The 26,081-nt window shown below is 36.0% G+C and overlaps 1 protein-coding gene across 8 annotated transcripts in view; it reads left to right on the top strand.

Moving 5' to 3' along the window:
- LOC148648978 (double-stranded RNA-specific editase 1-like) overlaps nucleotides 1-22,472 on the top strand; it is a 171,891-nt gene extending 149,419 nt beyond the window's left edge. For 7 of the 8 annotated variants that reach the window (XM_088604990.1, XM_088604989.1, XM_088604988.1 and 4 more), the window contains 7 exons: nucleotides 2,284-2,398; nucleotides 2,752-2,920; nucleotides 4,654-4,805; nucleotides 6,394-6,562; nucleotides 13,447-13,628; nucleotides 15,468-15,646; nucleotides 17,072-22,472. In XM_088604990.1, coding sequence (XP_088461116.1) covers nucleotides 2,284-2,398; nucleotides 2,752-2,920; nucleotides 4,654-4,805; nucleotides 6,394-6,562; nucleotides 13,447-13,628; nucleotides 15,468-15,646; nucleotides 17,072-17,248 — 1,143 coding nt within the window. In that variant the 3' untranslated portion in view covers nucleotides 17,249-22,472. The remainder of the gene's footprint in view (nucleotides 1-2,283; nucleotides 2,399-2,751; nucleotides 2,921-4,653; nucleotides 4,806-6,393; nucleotides 6,563-13,446; nucleotides 13,629-15,467; nucleotides 15,647-17,071) is intronic. The other variant, XM_088604985.1, reaches the window with a different exon arrangement.
- The last annotated feature ends 3,609 nt before the right edge of the window (nucleotides 22,473-26,081 follow it).

Below are 26,081 nucleotides of genomic sequence, written 5' to 3'. Positions count from 1 at the left end.
TATGAGGGCTTGTAAAATTACTATTTTCTTGGTTTAATATCCTGTTGCAAGTTTTAAAAATTGTAGTTTCTCTGAACTCTTATATGCTTGTTATATTTGATTGACTCTTTGTGGTATTTTTAGAGTTTTACTGAGTGTTCAGACCTTGGCAAGTGGTATCTGTGTGGTGAATCAAGTACAAAATGGAGCATTCTGTCTGTTTTCTTATGAAATGCCTGTCTTTGAAAGAAAGATTGAAGTGAAAATTTAGTGCCAAGGTGTCAAGGACAGAACGCCTCGGTTCTTTATTGCATTTGCCTCAGCCTACAAACTTCGCTATTCGTAGATATTTTCACAGAATGGGGAAAAGGTGCAGTGCACAAAAGTGGCTTCTTGAATGTAATACTGATGGAGAGAGGCTTACCTGATAAGCAATTCCATAGAACAGGAAAAGAAAAAGTTGGAAGATATCTTGTTGTTAAACCAGAGTCTATACATACTTCAATACAACACTGGAAAGCAGCCTGATAAAATATTTTGGCTGAAATTCTGAAATGATTATATACAGTATGTTAAGATTTAGTCTGTCGTTTGTTAGTATAAGATATTTTTAGTCGCAATGTTTCAAAAACATTCTGTAACTAATGATGGGATTCAGTCTGGCTTTACTAAAGTCTTTCATTTCTTAGGGGATTCTTGATGTGTGCTTTTTAATTGAAATTAAAAAATGATTGGTAGAACTTTGTTGTGCTTGTCAAATACAGTAAATGCGGCTCAATAAATGTCTCTATGGATATTATTGCAGAAAACAAAACACTGGTCTAAGCTTTGCAACACCTTCTCACTTTTTTTGGCTTAATTGAATTTCAGGATCCTGTCTTTCATGGTGATGCTATGCTGTTAATTAAGTTAAGTTAAAATTTGTATTAAATCTGCAAGATACAGTATGGCTGCAGAAATGTTGGCAATGAAGTCAAGCCTTCTTTCCTCTGTGTTTGATATTCTGCAGCTCTTTTGAGAATACTGTACATGCATAAACTGTTCTGAAGCATCTTCCACTTTCATTTGCTGATCTATGATACTTTCATGTGGCATCATTAATTTGTATCTGCTACCAAACAGCATGAGCAAACAGTTTAGGATAAACCCACACTGGATATGTCATTTCAGAAGTGATTTTACACTGTGAAAAGACAAGGATGTTTCAGATGTATGAAGTGATTGGGTGATTAGCAACATAACAGTCAGTCAAAAGATCTCACTCCAGTTTTATGAATTAGCCTGCTCCTGTTTTTTACATCATAGCTTGTTTAATTCACCATGCGGCTGTTTTTGACACAGCCTGCACTTGCCTAATTGAGTAATTAATTCTCCCTGCTTAAATATTTATTTAATTTACCTTCAACTGTACACAAAGGTGCCCTCTGTTCAGGCAGAATTAATTAGAAAACAGAATAGAAATAGTGATGATGGAATAGTTTGCATTTTTATTGCTAGAGCTAAATACCTCATTGTGGTTGTTCTCCCACCCACCAAAGGCTAATTAAGATGAGCTCTTGTAGTTGCATCCAGCTTGAGAAATCCAAGACTTCAAAGCACTTGGAAACAATAATGCCATATTTGTGGTGAGTCAGCCATAACACTTACTACAGAAGCTGTTTTTAATCGTTCTGGGTGTTGATGTCTTGAGGTCCATAACAGTTAAGAGAAACTGAAAAGGCAATATTATTCTTGAAAAGAAATAAAGCAGTTGTGATATATTTGAGAAAAGTGCTGAGGGCATTTCTTTGTGAGATATTATAGGAACATTATGGGGGCAAAATGGATGTTGTACTGTATTCATTTATTTACATTTCAGCCAGTGTACTAACATTAGAGCTGAATTTCACTGTTAAGTTCCATGCTGAAAAATGTTGTTGGGTAGTGGGGTATTAGTGGTGCGATGGTTACAAGTATTCATTTTGTTAAATGTAGTGATGAGTGCACTTCTAATCACTGTGTTTCCTGGTGGTTATATGGGAAGTAATCACAGTTTCTTAGTGTAGTCTTGTCAATTTTCCATCTGTCCTATTCAAAGGTTTCTAAGAAAGTAAACAAGTTAATGTTCGTTTGAACAAGTAGATTTTGGGAGGGAGCACTTCTGCTTTGAATGCAGCATTATATTGAACAGTTTAAGTACCAGAAACAAAAGGTTTTGTTTCTGCATGCTCTCGCTCTTAGATGTACAGTATATTAAGGAGTAATGAAAGAACTATTCCTAGACACCAGAGACAAAACCTTAAATGTGGTTGTGTGATCTTTTAGGTGCTAGCAGATGCCGTTTCCCGACTTGTGGTGGATAAGTTCAGTGAGCTGACCGACAATTTCACATCTCCTCATGCGCGCAGGAAAGTCTTGGCAGGGGTTGTCATGACAACAGGTACACTTTATTTTCTCTAAGACGAGAGCTGTAAATTGCTGCATTTTCAGTGTGTGTTCTTGCAGGTACATGTAAAGTGCACTAAGATCTTTATGCAAAACTATTGACTGTTTATGCATAATGACTGTTACAAAAATGGTTATCTAGGTTATAAAGAAAACTCAAATGATTATTAATGCCCTTATATAAAATAATAGTCCGAAAAGCCTTTTTCTTGTGTATAGAGTTTTACTGTTAAAATTTTGGTTTTAATAAGTTACAGAGGATACTTTGAGAGAGAGGGAAATAGACCCAGAAAATGCTTCGCTTGTAGGATTGCTTAATGCTAATGTTGGTTTTCTCATCTGGCTTAGGCACTGATGTAAAGGATGCCCAGGTGATTTGCGTTTCCACAGGGACCAAATGTATAAACGGGGAGTATATGAGTGACCGTGGCTTAGCTCTCAATGACTGCCATGCTGAAATTGTTGCCAGAAGATCCCTCATCAGGTACTTCTACACCCAGCTTGAATACTTTCTGAGGTGAGTTGAAACAGTTTTAATAGTTTAACAACGGACATTTAAAGTTCAAGTAGTTTTTTTTTGTTTCTAGATCAAATGTGTGAATAAGATTTTATTTTTAAAAAGCCACCTATTTTTAAAAAGTATCAACCTAGACGTTTTGTCAAAATTATACCCTTTAGAACATTGTATTTATTCTTGATTGTAGAAAATAACATTTGAGTTTTGCAGTCTTTGAATGTGCTCTTCCCAAAAGCAAGGTCTTCAGATTAATTAGCTCGAACTCCAGACAGGCAGTAAGATTTATTAGTACGGCTCCTCAATTCTATGAGCTGGTCACAAATGGAATTCAAATAAAGAGCGGTTCACAGGTTTTGAGAAAATGATGTAGAAATGGAAAAAAGTCAAATAGATTTATTTTTCCTTGGCTTTTGACATGAGCAGTCAGGAGCTCTGAGGGGACTTTACAGACTGCCTAGGAGGGCATCGTTTTGGATGTGGTTACATGATATTTTAACCGCAGTGTAGCTGTTTGTAAAATCTTAGGCAACTCTGACATTATTGTGATGAGATGTGCTCACCCATGACTATGCTCTTAATCTATGCTATTAATAATGCCTGTGTTATTAATAATTGCTGTATACATAATCATTATATACATACTGTATACTAAGCATCAAAAGAAACATATTTCTCTATTGATAAATTTACATTGATAATGTATATGCCTTTTCAATATTGATTTAATTGTTATAGATTATTTGATCATTCATTATTGACTGTGAAACATTGACTGTTGCATAAGCTTAATGAGAAAGTGGATTGGGCACAGGAGATGAAAAAATCTAACCTGTTAAATGTCAAACCTGGTGAAAATCAAGAAAGTAACATGCAAAAAAAAAGAGGTCGCTATGACATGCTTATCAAGAGATTAATGCATTTGTGCCATTAGGATGTTAGAGACTAGATTTAGTGAGCACACTGTTGCTCGGCATCTGGGTTGTGGCAGGCATTTCTGACTTGGGAAGGCATACAGCTAAATACAGTCGATTGATGATAGAGCAAGAGTCATGACATTGTGTTGAAACAGTCTGGGCTGGAGTGCCATGTCACTACAGAATCCCACTTGTATTGATGCAGCTGGTTTCATGGCATTTCATTGATCCAGTCCTGGGACAGTTCTTGCCTGCTCATTCTGATATATTGTTTCTGGGAGGACAACGCATGCCCTTGTGCTGCCTGTGACTGTGACAGTGGTGTTGATGGAGGGCCCTACTCATCAAATCTGAGCCCCATTAAACATTTGCAGGATGCTGTGCTTGAGCTTCCAAAACTACATGATGAATGGGATAGCTTCCCACAAGACAGCAACTGCCACTTGATGCCAAACACGCTTAGATGTACAGTTATTGCTTCCAAAGGTGACTATACAGAGGGAATTAGCCTGTGAATTCCACAGTTAACACCCTTTTTACATTTTGATTACATGGTATGAATTGAGTGTAAGTAGTTTACTGGTGGCATGGCTGCTCAATAAATTGTCAGTGCTCATGTTACAGAATTAATATTGCCATTTTCCTAATAATAACTTTGTGAATTTGTTGTAGTTACAAGGGGTTTCTTTTGATGCTCAGTATAATATTAGATCTGTTTCACTTGGGGCACTGCAGTGTTTAAAGACCCAATCTGGTTTGGGCACCACATCCCCTCCATGTCACTCTGCATGTTCTCAGCCCTTCTCTTCTGTACCTAAGCAGCAACAAAGAGGAGCACCAGAAATCAATATTCGTCAGGTGTGAGAAGAATGGCTACAAACTGAAAGAGAATGTGCAGTTCCACCTTTATATCAGCACTTCACCGTGCGGCGATGCAAGGATTTTCTCCCCTCATGAAGCTGGAGTGGAGGGTACGAGTTCCAGTTCCTGAGTTTTCTTTTAGTCTCACTTAAAAAATAATCTTACTTTATTGTCATCTCACCTTGCACTGTATGCATCCTTAAGTCTCCTACTGTATAAGTAAAAAAAATACTAATCTTTTATCTACCTCTTCACCTGGAAGGTGATGTGTTTTTGTAGTGAATTAAATATATCCAATTATATTTATGTCCAGTTATCATATAATATATTTGTATGCTATGTGCTAGGAAAAAAAAAAGTTAATTGAAACTGCCCTTCTAGAAGTCAGAGCACGTATGGTTAAAAAATGTTACAATCACCTTATTAATTGTTCTTCTTCCTACTACCACTAATTCCTCACTAAACATGTCAAGTTTGAATTACCTTGCCTTGTACTCTTATATTGCAGTTATTTGTCTTTAATTGTGTGCCACAAGAAGAAGCTTTTTTCGTACTTTTTTCATTTTCATTATTTTAGTTCTCCCTTTTAAATCACTATCATGAAATATTAGTGTATAGAAAGCTAACATACAGTAAATCGAAAACATCTCATTACTCAAGTTATGCCTATAATGCATGCTTGCCATTCTTGTTGATGAGCCTTCTGACCCCATTCTTGATGAAAACTATGTGAAAACTACATAGGAACAGGTAACGGTTTATTCCATGATCAAAGGAGAAAAAAAAAAGAAATGATGTTTTGGCTGTGGAGCATTTTTCTGGTGTGGGAAAACTAGATATTTAAAGGATGAAACAAAAGTGCTATATGCTGCTATTCTATAACTTACTTAATCGATTCTTACACCGAATTTTAGAACACGCTTTTATGTAGGAAACAAAAAAGGCAAGAGATCCATCAAATCTTTTTAAGCAACAATGTTAATATGACATAAATTTAAGCAGTTCATATTGCTTCATATTGTCTGAATATATGGCTTTGCACAAGATTTGCTTGAGAGCCCTCAAAGATGAAAGTAAAATGACCGAATGCTGCCAAGGTGTAGAAATAATTAAATTTAGCAACTAAACAGTGCAAATATTTATTTTTTTTTGTAATGGGAACTATTTATGATTTGCATAGTGAAATTCACTTAGCCTAAAGAAATCATTGCAGTGAAAAGGACTGGACATCATATGGCATTGTCTCTTTAAGGATAAGTATAGACTACTTGATGCATTTTTATTAAGTATTAATACTGTGGTATTTTCAGTACATTTGTTTATTGGTAGGACAAATTAGTACCAAATATATTGGTAAGACAGGACTGGGGATCCCAAATTCAGTTGTTTAGTTCTTCTAACAACATTTATAGTTTATCAATCCCCTCGTAGGAACAGATCTCTACTAATGATCAATATCATTAAGCAAATATCAGTTATTTTAATATAGATTATATATTATATAATATTGTCTTATTTAGCTATAGATAGCTAAAGAGAGACATTCAGCACCCCTACATTTTTCTGTTACTAAGCTGAAAGCATTTTGTTTTTGTGCTTTCTTTACAATTTTACATGACAGCTACAATTGCTTGTTTCTTTTGTGGAGTGTGTGTTCTATGAAGGTATCAGGATTTATTATTTTAATGCCGTTTCTAGATCAAGGTGACAGGCATCCTAACAGGAAAGCACGAGGGCAGTTGAGGACGAAGATTGAGTCCGGGGAGGGAACTATCCCGGTGAGGACCAGCAACACCATCCAGACCTGGGATGGAGTGCTTCAGGGCGAGAGGCTGCTAACCATGTCCTGCAGTGACAAGATAGCCAGGTCAGTCCTGTCTCCTTCTCCTATCCTATCCTATTCGCTCACTGCCTCACAAGGATTTTGCTGCTGGGACTAGAGGCAGATTTAAAATCCCTCTCTGTGTGCCACAGTACTGGATCATTTGGAATTAAGACAAACGTTGCTTTTTTTTTTCTTCTTTTCTACGGCCAGCAAAATATGGAGCATTCGAATGTGCGTGCGGCTTTGTCTTTTCTTTTGAGATTTTCAAAGGATGTGAAATAGTTTGAGCAGCTGCGAACAAAGTAGCTATAGCTCTGTCAAAGCTCCCAGGGAGAAAAGACAAGCTTAAATGCTCAATTATGCTGTGGACTCTTGTGACATGCGGCTCTGTACGTTGATCCATGCTAAACAAGAGATAAAAATGTGTCAAGCTGACACTGCTCTTGTAAGTGGTAATTGGTCAATGCTGTTCTTGACAGTGTGTGCAGCTCTCTTTACTCGCTCATTTAACCCGTTTTTCCCTATGGAAATGTCTTCCCGTGACAAAACTTCCAAGTTGAAGGCTGATTTTAATGTTCATAATACTTTGTGTATAAATGCAGTAACAAATAACACTACCAGGATGAGCACATATGAAGAAGTTGTCCATAGATTGTAGTTGCATCAGCTGCCAAAGCTTAATTCTTTTGTTTTTCTCCGATGCTGTTTTTTCTGTTATGTTGAAAACTGCTAATTAAATTTGGGACAGATTCTGAATTCAGAAGCTTCTCACTCAGATAAATTGAATGGATAGGCTGTTATACCTACACGTGTTTTTGACACTAAAAATGATCTCGCCCTCTTTTACACGTCTTCATAGTTTTACTCTGGTCTTCCCTGAATTCCAGATACTTCAAATGTTCCTTAGGAAAGCTTTCAGAAAAGTCCTTTTGTTATTTCGCCACCACACGTAATAAGATTTTCACCAGTTTTCAGTGATTTGTTTGGTTTCTTTTTGCTTGTGATAACAATATTTTAATAGCTTTGCTTTAAACATTATCACTTTATTTTAAATGCCTAGTTTTATCAGTATGAAAAATATATATTACGTCTGATTATCTTCATCTCTAAAGTCACACGTTTCCATCTTGAATGATGTCCAATACAAGCTGTTTGGAGGCAGTGATGAGCACTATCTCCTAGATGTTTCAGCCTGCTCTAATTTTATTTTCTATTTGAGCATGCTGGGCTTATCAAACAAGACCAGATTTCTATGTCACGTTTTGTTTCCACACAGTTTTTTTTTTTGCCTCACATAGTATTCTGATATGTGTACATAAAATTCCTATGCCAGGCACATTCATGTAAACAGTAGCAACATTTTGATGGATACTGCTTTTAAAATTAAATTATGTCAATTCTTTTTCGTTTTGTTCCACTTCACTGAAACTCTGCCTTTTCTGAGCCTTTCTCCTTCTGTCTCTAGTTTGTCTGATCTGCTTTGGGATAAATAGTTAACATCCTTAACATTCAGGCATAACAGAGGCATGCAATACTTCATTTAAGTGTTCACATTTAAAAAATGCTGTGACTTCTACATGTTATGTGAAATCTTAGCAAAGCCACAGGCCTTTTATGCAAGTGCTGAGTTGTTCATATATGATGTTAATCTATTGAAAATGAAATATTGCACAAATCCTAGCTTCATACACTGTTAATAGATGTGATACCTTGGTGAGTTTTCTTTTTCTTTGGTGTCTTTCTGCAATTTCCCTCACGGGATCAATAAAGTATCTATCTATCTAATTATACTTAACCTTTAAGAGTGGAGGGATTTACCTTAAATTTTTCTTTCATCATCCTGCCAATATAACTGTGTTCATGTTCGCCCTCTTATTGTTCACTGCAGAATTAGTGAATTCTATTCAATCTCACAGTAATTTTATTTGGTCATTTTCTCACAATCTGGACACAACTTAGATGCCTGCACCTCAGCCCTTCTCTGTGCAAAGAAGTAGTCTTAAATCTATTCCTAAATTGTATTTAGTTAATAGTTTTTCCAACCATCAAAAATGTGTGCTTTCAAAACTAAATGTCTTCTACTATTTACAGGTCCATAGTTTGCAGTAAAGTGGTCCTGTTTTTCCTGCCACCTCCTAGATCTGTATTTGAACTTAATCCTGTTAATAAGGGTGTTATTTCCAGACTCTGTTCCGTACAGTAAGTCATACATTGGATCAGGAACTAGACATGATTTTTACAGATTCTTTTTAAGTTACGTTAGCTAAGAGATATATGATAGACTCCTTTGGTAAAACAGTCCCCCATTTTTTCACAGAACGTAACCCTCGCATAAAGGAAAATCGCACAAAGCGGTACCTTAAACCTGCGAAAAAGGGGCTGTGTGAAACGGTGTTAAATGTAGTGATCCAAATGCATTTTAATCATATGCTAACATGCTAACATAGATTAAGAATTCACACTAAACTTAACATAAATGTTATTTGGGGCATTGTTTTAACTAAAAATAAATTAACATTCACCAAAATAGGCAGATCAGCATTCTTCTTTATGTTATAGTACGTACAGTAGACTGGGCTACACCCCAGGTTGAAAGCCCACCATAGGGTTGAGGATCCTTCACCAGCATCGGCACAACGTAATATTTCCAACTTTGTTTCCAATGTTAAGGAGGTTCTATTTCTTTTCATTTGGGGTGCAGAGGTTGGAAAACATGTGGATGGCCATTTTGACTCCATAATAACCAAGGCAGCTGTAGCAAGAACGGACGTAAATGGTAAACCTGACACAGACATGCTAACCACGGTGGCAAGTGTGTAACCAAAAGCTGAGCAATGCCATTGGGTGGGCTTTGGCGGGAAGAAGCGCATCTGTAGTTTGTGCAGTGCGTCTTGGCGGGCTTCAGGGGGTTTCGCGGGAATGTGCTCTACCGCCACAGATAGCATAAAAATGTTTTTTTTTTTTGCATAAAGAAGATACTTGGAATAAAAGGGGTCAATCGTATAAAACAGAATTCGCATAGACTGAAGCCGCATACAGCAGGGGACACCTGTTCTTAATTTGAATGTGGCTGCGTAACAGCTTCATGACTGCTGCACAAAATGTTATAATCACAGGTATAATGCTTTATAGGGGTATGTGCAAATCATTTATAGTGCCCGTTACAGTGTGACGCTAAAACAAATGTTATGACCTCTTACACAAACACTTATGTTATTTGGGCATGTCCCAATAAAACAATATGCCTGTGATAATAATGGGGAACATTCGTGGAGTGTTCAGCTACAGTATGAAGAGCAGAGTCTGGTGTATTAGCACTTTCATCCCTCCTGGTCAGATGTCTTACGCTACTGTCTTTTGCACAGCGCTATAAAGATACAGTGCACTTTCTTTAACTAGAAAAAGGAAATACCCAATACTGTAAAAGCTTTACTAATTAGAACGCTCTACTAACCAGTATTTTCTCTATAAGCCAAAACCAAATAATCTTACACAGGAAAATTGTTTGTTCGCCTTGACTTGAATTCTCTGTCACTGCCCAAAACGGCCAATTACTGGAAATATTGCCATGGCAGAGACACAGTGTATCATTTTTGCCTCGTTTTATCTTAAAATATTTACAGCATCTGACATGAGCCCCAGTCTTGTTCCACACTACCTCACGTGCTTTTCTTGTGCTGTGCGTGTGCATTGTCTGGAATAATTTCTGTTGTTTATTTGCAGTGTTGCTCTTTTAGTCTTGGCTGAAAAGCGTTCCAATCATGCAACAAAACAAGCCAACACTAGGATTATGAAAGTTCTGTAAAATATATATTTTTGCAATGTTATTTTCTTTACTTACAGTTTTATTATTAAAGTATTGTACGGTATACTCTAATTATAATAATGTGGTAATAGTGTAATATTGGATAATTACAGTACTGTAATAATAATGATAAGAGTTGGAAATGTGAATGTGCCATGTAGTAGTGCATTCCAATTTACATAAATTGTGGTTGTGTGGAACATTAGTATTATTGATTATGTGATATTTTAAATCTTGACTAACCTGCATATTTGACTGTCCGCCACTCCTCATTTCCCATGGATGCTATGTGGTAAAGCTTTTATTGTATATGGGTCAACAGAGTATTTCTGTATGACCTCGACCTTCTCTGGAAATGACTTTCACAGTTAAGCTTACACTTAATGCCTTCCTCCATATCACCATTCTTTCATGATCATCATCATAAGGCTCTAACCACATAATAAATAATAAATTATAATAAACCTGCTGTTTTACAGTATTACATACCACTCTCAATGACTTCAGTTGCAATTTGGCATGTTGGACTTTACTGTATTTTTCCCTCCTTTGTCGTTTTCTCTTTCAGTTCATGTTCCTTTTTAAATTTGTATACGTACTGTAGATATATTCTTCACATCTGTAATTCCTTTTCTCTCCTTAATGAAATATTATAAAATAAACAGGAAGAATCATTCACTCTCAAGAGCGTTTTTGAAAGAAGAAAAATTCTAATGTTGTTCCAGTCCATCTGTGCCACTAGTCTCTTGCTGACAAAGCGTCAACTTAATTTCCAACCTTTCTGACAGATGCCTAGTTATATTAGAAAGAGGGCTTTCAAACCCAGTTTGTTTGGAAAGGAGATTCAGATCAGATTTGGTTTGGCACCCAAGTACAGTTTGTTTTGGCACATTTTAAAGTTGTCAAAATAGTTTCAAATCGGACTGTTCACCAAATACTGTATGTACTTGAGGTGGTCTCGACTTGACTGAAGCCAATTCTGGTATGGTTTCCTTTCAAGTTTGACAACTCTTAAAGCAATGGTACTAGAGTTCACAGTGATTGTTAAACATTAATGGCAACAAAAAGAATACACAGTACAGCAATCCAAACTGAAATGGAAAAAAGCCTGTGTTTTTTGTCACTCAGATGAGCAGTTCTGGGTCTAAATAAACTAATCTGCATTTTGTACAATATGTGCAGTGTTCATCTCTAATATTTTAGCTCTGTATATTTTGTTTATCTCTATAATCTTACCTCTAATATTTATAAATCTATTAGATTAATAATAATAATTACATTGGACCAGACAAGAGATTTACTTAAAAAATGGTAGTTTTTGCTTTGAGTTTTCCTGATAAATCGTGCTTCATAGAGTCATCCACATTCTGTGTTCCTCCTCAGAGCATTTCCTACTAAATTATTAACATCATTATGTGTTTTTGTTTTATGTAGCCTGGAGTGCTTTTTCAAGGTTTTATATTTCATAGATTTTTAATTAAATTCTACCTAGCGGGAAATAAGCTAAAAAGAGCATTTCCTGTAGCTGAACATTACTGTTTCTTTTCATGAAAATGGTGTTTCTGTCACAGGGATTTAGTTAACCGATTGTCTGAGTTCCTAAGGCTCAGCTTTCATTCAGAGCACAATCACTTCAGAATCTTTTCAGTTTGTTTAGGCCGGTGCTGAAGAATGGGAATTGCTTAATTACAGTATGTCTTAGATTGGACTGCATCGACATTTCACCCCTGCTGTGACTTAAAAACTAGAAAGGCCAATTTTTTGGAAGATTGGAAAAATACACTTATGTAAAAATACTTGTTTGTTTTCAAAGCGTGTATATCCCAACACAGCCAAGGCAGTAAATTATACAGTTTCTACATCAATTGTTTTATATCCCAAGATCCTATCCTTCTAATCCAGCATCCTTCAGATCAAGCACAAGGAGTAGTGTGCTAGCCTATCCTACAATTTCAGATCCATAATATTTTTCCCATTTTCTTCTGTAAACCAATACATAGACAAAATACCAAAATACATTTTTCTCAGATAATAGCAATATTACGCCTTGCAGCACAATAGAGAGTACTGGTGTTCTGAAGAGAATCAACTTTCCTTGGGCTTGCGCTCCAATTGATTAACGGTCCACAGCTCATGACAGGGAACCCTCAAAGTTTCATTAAAGTCGAGGTCATTTTTTTTTTCAAATCCTGAAAATGTGAAGCGCAGTTAAAAAAAGATGAACTGCGCGGCTTCAGGTTTTGAACACTGAACCTTTTTTTAAAACAATTCAGTCACATCTTCTAAAGCAAATGTTTCTTCCAAATTGATGTTCAACATAACATAAATAAATGATATTCTTATACACACAAATATGGGAACTCGAATATTTTAGCAAAGATTGCAAAGCATATTAACACAATCCAATTGCATAATCGTGACCGGATAGCTTGAGTCTTTGTACTTTTCTGTCGGGATTTGACTGCAGCACTGCAGTACATAACCAGTCTTAAATCAAAGCTGTCTCTTTATCATGGACAGGAATTATGCTGTTGATGCCATGTATCGTGTCATACCATCTTAATTTTTAAACACTCTGGAGAACTCTGAGATTGTTTTATTTCCCTTTTCTATGGTCTAAAGCACTTTGTAAAAAAGAGGTGGTTTATGTCTGTTACTAGTCAGGTTTGCTTGGCATCATATGCTGTGTTCCTGATTTCAGAAGCTAAGCAAGGCTGGGTTTGGTCAGTTCTGGGATGAGAAAACCTCCACATAAACAGGAGACCAGTTTGCTCCTGTAAGTGGTGGTAATGCACAATTTCCAAATCAGTGGCCCACTTTGACTGGGAACACCGTGTTGTTGGATGTGCTATCCTATGGATGAAATTTAAAACTGACTGATTGCTTGGTCATTAGAGATCCCATGGCAGCGTTAATGGATTTTTGTGCTAAATCAACTTTTAGTTTTAGTTCATTTAAGGTATGAATACATTTGTGGGTAGCCTTATACCTTTTAGTCTTCTCAACTCAACTATCTTTTCACTTAGCTAACTTAGCCAGGTGTCTGGCTGTTTTTCCAGAATGTCTAGGTTGGAAGCCAACATTTTTCACCATTTTCTTGATTTTCTGTTGTTGTTTCCAGGTGGAATGTGGTGGGAATCCAGGGATCTCTAATGAGCTACTTCACAGAACCTGTTTACTTCTCAAGCATCATCCTGGGCAGCCTGTACCATGCAGACCACCTATCCCGGGCCATGTACCAGAGAATAGCTGACATTGAGGACTTACCCCAGCAGTTCACTCTCAACAGACCTCTGCTGAGCGGTCAGTATTGACACTTAGTGTGTCTGACACTTCCACCTGTCTCACAACTCTTCTTTCACTCATATCTCTTCCCTTCCTCTCCAGAAATTAAAATGGGAAAGCTTATGTACAGGGTTTCTAAAAACACAGGAAGGGTTTTGGGATGATCCAAGGCCTTTCTAGATGAGTAACCAATAAACGTCTGCAAATACTTGGCTACTCAGTCTGCCCAACCTGAGAAAGTTCTGTTTCAACAGTAAAACGGGATTTCAAATAGCTGGCTTTTACCTCACTTCTTTTTTTCTTAAAGCAAGCCATCTGGAAGATAACCTATGCTTTTTAAAATACTTAGAAAAATAAATCTGTGTTAAACTGCTGTATCAACGTTCTACCTGTAGTTATGCTGTGCTTTCACTGGCTGTTTTAGAATGTACGTGCATATGTTGAAGGGCAGGTCACTTTAGTTTTACTGATTTTTTTCCTGCAGACAGGAAGCAAATGTGGGCTGAAACGCTTGTGATGGTTCATTAGAACTGAATACGGGTTAAGTAGTTTGTCAGGATAATTATGGTTAAGCATGAGATAACAGACAAATAAGAATGCATAAGGTTAGAATCTAATCAAAATAAAAAGAAGAGAATAACTTTTATCTTCCAATTTCAAATATAAACACATATTGTACAGTATAGCTTGTGCAATGTGCTGGAGCTCTTTCAAAGTAGCCTATTAGCTAAAGCCTTTGCTGGGCCTGCAGGGAGTAATGGGGCCTGGTGACTACAAAGTGGTTTAATGTTCCTCTACTGAGCATATAATACATTGACATAATTTCACATGTCAGCTTGTGTTTTGTCTTTGTCCTGGATGGCTTGCAGCACTGTCCCTTCTTTTTGAAAATGAAAACTGCAGGTTGTGAGATAATGGAGTAGCAATTAACCTTTTCCGGTTAAGGAATTTTAAGAAGGGCTTACATGTTCACTTACTGTTCAATCCATTAAGCCACAATGCCAGACCTTAATGGCAAACTGTCAGTGGTTGATCTCTGCAGTAGATAGGGAATTAACCTTTTAGAAAGCAGACCATTTCAAAAATGTATATTCCTTTAAAAATATATTTTATTTTAAGATGGAAAACTCTGTCTGAACTACGCACAGTGTCCATACATGTTTTTCAATAAAAAAAAGGTTTTTAGTTGCGTTTTTATTTTTATTTTAGTTTTTGTTGTCATTTTATTAATAAATACAATGCAAAAAAATCAGAACTTGTTTTATCTCTCTAAGCATTTTGTTCTGAGAATGAAATAGTGATTTTTCCTATTCCTCTCAAAGTGTGGACATTGCAGAAAAAGTAAATAAGGGAGCTGTGCTGGGCAGCAGCATGTTAGGATGAGCGATTAACATCCGTGCCAAGCAGTGCTTATTCCCTAGCACCTGAGCTGAATATCTAAACACACAAGTAACCATGAAATAGGAGACTTGCGGACAGGGTCAGGAGAAATCCCTGACAGCAGAATTCTTTCAGTACCAGAGCTGCTGTAGTTAATACTTGCCTAAAGGTCATAAACTGCATTTGTTTTTTTTTGGGGGGGGGGGGGTAATATTACTGAGCTCTTACTTTTTGTGTGGAATAGGTTGAAAGTTTCTTTAGTGTAGATTTGTGAATATACATGAATATTTGTACAAGCAGAATCTAATTAGACTTTCCGATAGTGAGCTATACGCTATCATACCTAAAATTATTCAATTGATATTTAGCTGGTTCTTAATTATAAGTTAAATTTATTATTAACTATTTATTCAGATGTCGTGTTCCAGAATAAAAGTAACAGGAATTAGAAGCAATTCTTTTTTCCTGTGTATTAAGGTATTAGTAATGCAGAAGCACGGCAGCCAGGGAAGGCTCCTAACTTCAGTGTGAACTGGGCGGTGGGAGACCAGTCTCTGGAGGTCATTAACGCAACCACTGGGAAGGATGACATGGGCCGGCCATCACGCCTTTGCAAGCACACCCTCTACAGCCGCTGGATGCGATTGTATTCGAAGGTACAGCTTCCTGATGTCTTCAACTTTTCAGGATAGTCCTCCTCCAAAACATGTATTCACCCAATTAAACTTTGCGCTCACTTTTCCATTAATCAGATGTGGTGTTGTCTTTAAGAGTTTGATTTCACTAATTTGTATTTGACATTTGTCAGTGTGAAATTTTAAATGGAATCCTTGAGAAAATATGCTTGTACATTTGTCTAGACCCCCTCATTCCCTGACGTACCTAAGGACACAGAGGCAAGAACAAAGAAGGGACAACACACAGTGCTTTAGGGTATTTTTATACAGATGCAGCCATTTAAAGTGCATGAGGTGTCATGTAGCAAACCTCAGCAACCGCCACGTTATGCTGATTATGTTCAAATAATCTGATGTAGGACTGCACCACTCTGTAAAATTGCCAGATGACTCAGTGAATCCTTAATGTACCGCAGGGGCTTGTAACTTTCACACATTTTTAAAAATAAAAATTAGATGTTTATGCTAATCATGCTATACTATAATAGTAACAGATTTTGTTTTTAAATTACAGTATACATAATTATTAGAAATTGTGTATGAGCAATAATGAATTTATTTTAGGTCTTGACTTAAAAATATACTGTACATAGTGACTTTAAAAACATTGTATTTAAAACAAATAAGAATGTATTTTTTGCATTGGAGTTGATACATCTCATTACTGTAAAGGTTTTTCTTTAAGGAAACCACACTTTTTCCACAATAACACCTCAATAATTACAACAAAATGTTTTTCATTTATAATATGCAGCGTTCTAGTGTGTTTCTCAGTAATTTGTGGAAATTTTCCTTCAGCAGTTTTTTATTATTTTATTCATATAATTTCATTTCTAAACACATTTGTTTGGTTTCACTTCCTCTGCAAGCTCTATAACATCAGTAATTAATTATGTGTTTTGTTAATGACATTCAGAGACAATATTAGACTTTAATTTCATTTTAGTTGCTTGAATCAGTATTTATATTCCATATCAAGTACTTTTAAAGAAGTAGTAAAACAGATTAAATTAAGGAACTGTTCCACTTCTGACGCACCACAAGTGCCACCTGTCGATCTTCTTTGTCTGGTAAAAAGTTAAATTTCGGCACGCTGACACATGGTACTATATGCGGCAGTGTGCTTGCTTGGGACAAGACTTTTGCGCATTTTGAATGGCTGCATCTGTACACTATCCTGTGATTTTTCTCTTGCTTTTTCTCTGCAAATAACAGTTTAGCAGTCTTTCATCGGTTGGAGGTTCATTTTGGAGGGCTTTTGTATGCATTGGTTTACAAACCATAGTTTGTCCTGCTTTACCATCCTTACATTATAAGAATGTGCTACAAACAGAAATTTAGACTTCTGGAGCAATCTGAATGCATTTTTAAAACTTTTTTTTTCCCGTTTGTGTGCCATTTCAGCTTTCATCAACTCTGCGAATTAAAGTATCCAAGCCCTCTTCATACCATGAAGCCAAACAAGCTGCTGTAGAGTACCACTCTGCAAAGCAAGCTCTCATCAAGGCGTTTCAGAAGGCAGGGCTAGGGGCTTGGGTGAAAAAACCCATAGAACAGGACCAGTTCTCTCTCAGCCCCTGATTGGACCAGCAAGAGAGGAAGGAATGGATGGTGGAAAAATACCAGCTGCTGAGACTTTATGTTCTGTTTGCCTGTGATAAGACTTTCTCTGTTGCTTTCCTATCCTCTCTACCCTTTTAATTTTTTTATGGTGTCTCGTGTTTCTTTAGTTTTGTTTTAACTTTATGGTTGTTATAATTGCATCTGCGTAACATAAAGTCTTGCCCTTTTTAAACTGGAAACATTTTTTTTTATTTTAGAAAACGAACAGTAACATTTTATAATTAAGAAGTTAAAAAGAGAAAAAAAAAAGAAAAAAGAGCCAGCTGTCTAGATGAATTTGCCTAAAGAGCACGTTTATGCCAAATAGTAGTAGAGCTTGAATTAATTTGACCTCTCAGTTGTGTGTGGAGCTAGGGTAATGGGTTTTGCTATCCTTTTTTATGTTTACCTCTAATCTAAGAAAACATCTCATTCTGAGCACTGCTGTTTTTCCACACTTAAGCAGAGCTAATATGAGTTTCAGTCTTCAACACAGATTGTATGGAGATACCAAACTGTCATTTTTAATTTAAAAAATCAAAAACATCCCTTCAGAGAACTGGGAGAGAGTTTTTGTTCTATAGCAATTTCTTTGGTGATACTAAAAGATTCAGAATTTGTCAGACATTTCTACAACCAGAAAATATTTTACAAGATTTGTGTAATTAAACAGTAAGAACTTAAACACAAACAGGAAGTAATCAAACAGATTAAAAATATGAAACATAAGAAGAAAACATCAAAATTAATGATTTTGTTCGTGGCACAGTAATAGGAGAGTGAAAGATGTTTACATGTGCAGGTAAATGACACACTAGTTGTATAACCTTTAAAAAAGGGACACAGAGGGTTAATGACCCTCTAGTAATGTTCATAAAAGTTTGGCTTTCCAATCAGGAGAATTAAATTATTGTTTTGCTTTCAACCAGTATTGTCTTTGTAGGACAAAAAAGTGCTTTTTAGCCACTGAGCATTTTTAATTAATGATACTTTGGTCTTTTCCCAAGAGCTGCGACATACAGCACAAGTAGTAAGTCTTAAAGCAAATCTAGAAGGAAACTGGTGAAAACAAGCTGTTTTCACTGAGCAGTCGTGTTAAAATCTAAATGTGCCAATTGGTATTCACACTGCCAAAAAAACATACAGAGATTGTGATGTTCTTCATTAACAGCCCATTTTTACAACGTTACTGTCCAGCATTTTAGGAGTGTGGATAGGAGTGTCATGACTATGCATTGCACTAATATGTAAAATACTATCATATTGAAAAATTGGGAACAAAATTAAGTCTCCATTGCACTTTTCATAGTATCTAAACTATTAAATCAGGTGAAATAAACAGGTACCTTTGAAGTGCAGACCGAGATCCCTTTTTAGCAGTAAATGTTATAACAGTATAACATTTTTACTCATTAAAAGAAAATATCTGGTATTCATTTTTATATTTTTGACATCATTTTTTGCTTTATTTTTATCACAGCTGGGGTGGTTGAAGGATTTTTAAAAATATTTTGCACGTTTACGATCAAATACAAGCCATCTATCTGCATGGTAAACTTTGTAGTGGGTCTGGGGGTTTAATGTTGTTTGGAGCTCTACATACTCTATACATTTTTGAATTTCAATGCCAGCATTTTTAAAACCAAGCAATTTTTTGCTGTTCTCTGATGTAAATAAAATGCAACTTTTGTTTTCCCTGAATTGTTCCATTACCACCTCTTTTATTGTAAAAACATGTATAAGCTTGTTATTAAGAAGTAATACGAAATGTTGGGCAGGAGTGAACGTGCTGATGTAAATAATATTTTATGCTGCCCTTTTCACAAAGATGTTCCTACAGTATCTGTTTTCATACTAATTTTCAAAGGGTACTGCATTACACAGCTCAGCATTTTGTTTTAGCAGTTTTTCCCATTTTTTTTGTATTGCTATTAAAAGGCCAATAGATTTTAAGAGATTTAAAAGAAATATTTAAAAAAGGAAATTATGTGGAAACTAAATCCTCAGATCTGGGTTCAGCAAAATTAACCTTTTTGCCTGGGTGACGAGCACAACAGATATATGGACCAGATAAAAGAAATTCACTGAGATTTGAGGTTTTTCCTCAGAATGCACAGAGCCCTGTGTTGAAGCTGTTTAAATTTTCTTTCTTGACAAAGTGTTCAGTAGAACCAAATCCGGTAATGTAGATAACTTGCACACTTTTTATTGTATATTATGATTCTGGGAATATCCACTTATGAAGAATCTACTGTGTATTTCCATAAAATAAAATCTGTTTGTGAATCATTTCATTCTGAAATGCATTACTTTTAGCTTAAGGTAGGTCATGTTTATGGTAACCCAACCAAACCCTGATGATTTACAAAACTGTAGAAAGAAACCAGTTACATTTCTCACTAACCTGTCAGTCAGCACTTTTTATAGCTAGTCATAGAAGATGAACTGTTAGTAGCTCTTCCAAAAGCCAAACCTAAGGATATACAGTATGCATATAAGCTTGTATATGTCTATACTAGCTTATTTTCCTAGAGCTGTCTCTCAGTTGCAAAGCCCTTTATTGTACTGCTTAATTTCTTGTTTCTTCACAGCAGAAAATCTTATCCGTTTGTGTTCCTTTTCCACTACACTGTTTCCTCGTTTTACGAATGTCCGTTTAACAGATTGTTACATTAACACATTTGAAAAATGATTACCTTTCTGTATGCGTAATGAATTTTCACTAAAACCAAAGCATGCCAAGACACACATACAGTATATTCCTAGCCCTTTCCACCATCTTTTGTACAGCCTGCTGTTGTCTGCAGTATTATTTGTTGGCAATGACAGCCTGCTTAGAGCTTGAGCCATTTGTATGAGTTTAATTTCAAAATATCTTGCCCCTATCCTTGGTAAGCTGAAATCTCAGACATAAACTTTTACCAGTGAGCGAATCATCTGTCAATGCTGAATAGGACCACTTTGTTTTCACAATATGTTTGGCCCATTTTTCCTTTATACTGTGTTTTAATTAGTACTGTTTAATGTAATAAATACTTATGTACAATATGCTGCATTTGTACATTTTTAGTATCATAAATATGTTTTGACTCAGGTCATTTATCTCTTATTATGGCCTTTACTAAAAGGGACATTTATTTTTGTTTAACAAATGTTTGCTTTCGAGTAACAAAGATCTCGAAAGAACTTTCGTAAAACGAGGAGTAGGTTTATTTTGATGTTGAATTCTTGTTTGCTCCCCCCTGCCCTCCAAAAAAGCCTGGCACCATTTCTATTATTTAAATTTTTCTTTAAATTAAAAATAAACAGTAAATTGCTTTCAAACGAGACCCGGTGTTTGATAGTGCTTAACAATCTGGACATGTGCAATTAAGAAATGATTTCCACAAACTGCTACACCAAAAAGAGAATCAACATCCATTTTGTTTGCTCATTCTTTGTAATCTAATTCACACTGTTTTTAATTAATTAAACGGAAGTGGTATTTAACTGTGAAAACTTGTTCAACTACAAAACCACCACAAGCACATTCCATACAGCAGTGCGATCTGTTCTGGTATAGGGGAGTTTTGTCACCTAGTGCAAAGCTTAGAAAATCCTAAATTGTGGTGAGGAAAGATATGTTGTTGCTGCCAGACACACAGAGAAAATAAATAATTGATGTATGTATTTATTTGTGCAATTTAGACTGAGCCGTTTCTCACCCTGACTTTTGCTGCAGTATGTAGAACTGGAGTTCACTGTAGTGGCAGTTGTACTTTAGAAGCACTCTTCAAAATCACTCCAGCATCTCGGGATGTCAGCTGTGGTAGCTTGACCAAAGATATGGTACCTGTGTTCTTAACTTTCTTTGGAACTTAAAATTGGATGTTTCTTATGAATGGCATGACAACAGGGTGTCGTCATAGAGTGGGTGGGCTCTGGGTATAGTGTCTTTTATTCATTGTTTTTTCGTCTACTTTACATCTACTAATGTATGATTTATTTTTAGGATTTTGTACAAAGGAACCTTTAGTGTATAATTTTTCTTCCAGCTTTGAAGTCAGATAAAACTCCTGTTAAGTTACTCCAGTTAATTCTGTGAATGTTGATTCAAAGATGTATATATTGTGAACTTATCTGATGTTGTTCTCTCAAAAAGAGGAGATTCTACATGTTTTACAAATGTTGGTAACTTTAAAAGAATATCAAGAAAAAAAAGCTCTCCAAAACACAATTCCATGTTCAGACAAATAAGATATATTTATTGAATATTGACATATATTTAAAATATCTAATATTTTTATGATTAGATGCAGCTGTGATGTGTCTGAGGGTAATTTTTTGCTGCTGTGTTCTAAACTATATGTACAGTATCAAGGTCATTGGAATAAACTCAATGAGCTCATGTCATTGATCCCAACTTGGTGCTGAACAGAGCAAATGTTTGAACTTCAGCTTCTTCTGGGTTTATTTTTGATATCTCTGAAATGTAGATTGGTTTATGGTAATATAAAGTATATGATTCTTGTAATGTGTTTGAAAAACATATAGTAGTAGCAAAACATTGTAATGAGTGGAAAAATGATTGATTACCTCAGTGTTTTTTTTTTCTGTAGTTGCCAAATGTTATATTACATTGACTGGTGACTTAGGTGACTTTAAACACTTACATTTGCAGAAATGATGAAGCAGAAAGGGCTAAGAGGCTCAACAGCTAATTTGCTGACATCCCTGCATTCTCCCTTGTGGAGACGTAATCACAAGTGAAATCGGCTTCGTGTTCCTATTTGAGGAAATCCATTCACATCTAATGAATAAATGTAAAAGAACTGTTGGAGGAGCAATGTCAAAAAGAAACCCAGATTTCATTTCTTAACGCATACCGTATAGGGAGAAAATTCAATGGAACCAATCTGAATGTGATGAAAATCATTACAGTCTTTACTTTCTTGGGAGGAGAATGTGTGTGTTTTTATGCCAGTGGTTCAATCCTGGTTTGCCTTCTGACTTGTTTTGTGTTTTGGCGACTCTCCGACAGCCCAGCACGCCTGTACTGGGCTCCTGCACTGCTACATTCCACTGTGGTCTCTGTAACATACAGTACATCAGCAACCTGCATGAGCTCCTACACTGAAGCTGCACCCAGCATGAAAAAAAAACGTACATGTAGAAAATGGAAAATAGATCTTTAAAAGGAAAAAATAAATAAGAAATTAGTTTACTTCTGTATGTCTGTCTGCTTTTTTTCATGTCAAGTATTGCTTAAGTGTGGGTGTTATTATAACCTTTAAGTCATTATTATGCTCAAATTCAAATTTCATGGGAAATTATGCATACTTTTTTGCAGCCAGGAGCAAGGCTCGTCTTTTTTTATCTTCAGACAAAGTAAAGGGGAATAAAATATACCGCGAATGAAAAAGTTACCTGCCACTTAAAAACTGCAAAATTTTAAACAGTTATGAGGGGAAATTGATTATCATGTTTGTATAAAGTGTACTGACGTTTTATTCAACAGATTTCAGATCTGATATAACAAATACAGTACATTCATTATGTTGATTAACATTGATCATGAACAGGGATTAGGGACATTTGTCTCAGGCTAGAATAATGTGTGGCCAATGTTGAAGCAATTAAAAGTTTTACTTCTGCGATGTGTGGTTTATATGAAGTGGTATTGTAAGATCTTAGATATTCCTATTATAGAGCCAGGGGTTTATACTGGTCTCTGATCCCTAGATGCCACACATTGTTACAGTGCAAGTAACAAATGTTCAGTGGGGCTCAGGTCAAGATGCGTTCTCATCTTGCACAAAAGCTGTTGTTACATGAAAAGAACCGAGTACATGTGTCATACTGGAATATTATTACTGTTGTTCAAATCCCACTTATGTTCGGTCGGGCTCCCATTCCTCAGGTGGGTTAACCCCAGGATTAGCAGGGGCCAGAATTGAAATTGCATAATCTCCAGGCCGTGGAGATTCTATCTGCTGAGCAGATGTATTTTACCTAACGCACTGCTTTGGAGACCACATACTGTATTTTTGAGGTTTCAGCCAGTCAGGTTTGTCATCTTAGTAAACACAGTACTGGATAAAAGCGCTGTGCTTGCAGCCTCAGAAAACGGAAGTAATTAAGACCCTAAAGACTCTTTACAGCACTCTGCTCGTCAAGAAATCAAAGGTGGTAAATGGTGTTATTTTACAATTTCCTAGGAGCTTTCTGAAGTACATAACAGTATGTTAGTGTTGCACAGATGACATTATTGGATTTAGGTATTTTCAAAACCCAAGAATGAGATGGTCTAGTAATCACATTTATTTTCATTGTGGTTTGTTTTAAGGGGGGAAGGAAGTCATTTGTTTCTGCTGGAGGATACAAATTTATTAACAATCTTTTTTCATTGCCGATATAAATTGTTCCCTTGCAAACTTGAAGCAGTAGTCATTTAGAAAGGAAAAAAAGGCTTTCCTTTAATTTCCCACACTGAAGGTAAAATTCAATACATGAGCAAGTGGCTAAAGGGGTAAGCAGAAGAGAACTGAGCACCAGAATTATGATGAGATAATTTAAAGTAAAATCAAAAGAATATACTGTATAATCTCTAGTGCAAAATTACTAATCAAAGTACAAATAACAAATATTGTCATCTGTGGACAAGAATGGAGGCTGGAGAAGTCTTGGTTAAAGTGCTTGGGGGACGTGGCCTCTGCTTCTTGTACTGATGGTTTATTGTGGAGGCTACATTACACAAGATTTTGAAATCAAAACTCTCATGGGTGACAGCTTTGAATTTAATGCTGATGAAAGCATTACAGTAAATTAAAAATGACATTGCACGCAAACTAAGACTATTTCAGTTCTTCAAGAAAGTACAGTAAGAGAAACGCTTAAATTTTCAATTTAATATAAAACTAAAAATCTGGATTATTTCTAATCAATTGAAATACTTCTGAAGTATATATTTTTAAACAATCTACAGAAATTGACACCTTTGCAACAAAAGAGTTTTGTAATGTTTTGTCTTAATTCAAAAAGCCTTGCAATTAACTGCGATCCTTATACAGTATATCACATTATTGTATAGAATACTACTATATACTATAGTACTGTACTATATAATAATTATATATAAAACAATAATATAAAAACTACTACTATGAGCTCAATTATATATTGATAGATATACAGTAAACATGTGTAGAGAGAACAAAAGAGAGGAAAAGTGGGATGCTTATGTCTGGATTGGGAGAGATAAGGGTGTTTTAATTGAGACCCAGCCTGCATGAGACAGTGTACAGTGTTTTCCTCTTTGTAATGTTTGTTACAGTGTGTGTTTTCATGCCCTGTGGGATGGCTCACCATAGGAGCACAGGTTCTAAATGGGGCAAGAGCACAGAAACATCCCACTCACAAGATTTAAAGTATAAAACTATGTTTTTATTATGTATTAATTTATAGTAACCTAAACTAGGACTCTTCCAGCAAGACACTGGCAAAAATACACAGCCTTGTGTGGTGACCAAAATGTTTTTTTTCCCACATAATGCTGGGGCGAAAATAAACTGCCCTGAGCTGTGGCTGAAAAGGCCAGGAAACAAATAACCCACACTGGGAAAAATAAGTTACCCGCACTGGGGAAAAGTACCAGCCTTTCATACCTATGGAGGTATATAGTTCTTCCTTGCCTAGCAGGGAAAATAAGCCCTAGCAACAGGAAGATGTGGTTTTCCAGCTCTCATGCTGAAAAACAAACAGCCTTCAACCAGGGAGACAGACTTAGTCTGTCCAAGGGAATGTCTGAGGCGGTCTGGCAACATCAGCCTCTGGATTCTGCTCCAAGTCATTACTATCTCCTTTCCCACTCAGCACCCCATTTATCCTGTCTGGAGCAGGATGTGCAGTTGATCCTGCTTCAGTCATTACTGTTGTCCCATCACACTCCCTGCGATCTGCATGTCATCATCTTAGCCAGGAGAATATAAGCCTCTGGAAAAGCCACACCATGCGAGGCACATCCGTACGTGGCATCACAGTATATACATATACAGTAAACACTGTATGCAGGCATCTAGAATCCATGTCAAAACTCCTGTTAGTGAAAAATGCATTGCAGTATACTACAGTCTGGTCTATTATGCCGCTATCAGTTCTTCACTTCTAAAAACAGATCAATAGGTGGTACCTGCATTTCATCAGATGTTACTAAACAGTAGCTTAATTTATTGTTTTTTTTCCTAGTCTAGTCTAATAGTCATATTTCTTGAAAATATAACATTTTATACAGTATGTTGTGTACAGTAAACATATAAAATACATAGCTTAGCTGAAATGTAACTTGGGTGGCTACAGTATACAGTATTTTCTTTCTGAAAAGGGGATTACATGCCATGAATGGAGCCTGGATCCAACCTTATTTTTTTAATGTTCCTGGTTTCACAAAAATAAAACAATAAATTTAATGGAGTGACTTTAAACTAATCAAAACAACTAAAACTGTCAAACCGTTAAAAATTGTGCAATTTGCTGCTATGTTGTTAAGGTACAGTACTGTTCAAGCACTGCTTGAAACATTTAAATGACTGCTTGCAAGGCAGTGGTGTAAATAATTGTATCTAGATGAAGCTAGTCTGTAAGTATAAAGTTGATGTATGGTATGGATATCTGTGGATATTCACAAAGTTCTTTAATGTCTGGAATGTTGGGAAATGTAGTTTTTTTGTCCATGTACAGTATGTGGCTCACGTGCCAAATTAAAAATGACATGCTGTGAAGTAGGCTCTTCCTGTTCCATTTAAAAAAGGCCCTTTAAAACTAAAAAACTTACGAT

Source organism: Lepisosteus platostomus, chromosome 14, assembly GCF_059453375.1.
Source record: "Lepisosteus platostomus isolate fLepPlt1 chromosome 14, fLepPlt1.hap1, whole genome shotgun sequence".
Taxonomy (NCBI): Eukaryota; Metazoa; Chordata; class Actinopteri; order Semionotiformes; family Lepisosteidae; genus Lepisosteus; species Lepisosteus platostomus.
Note: the sequence above shows the minus strand (reverse complement) of the source record. Positions and strands in the feature narration are given on the sequence as shown.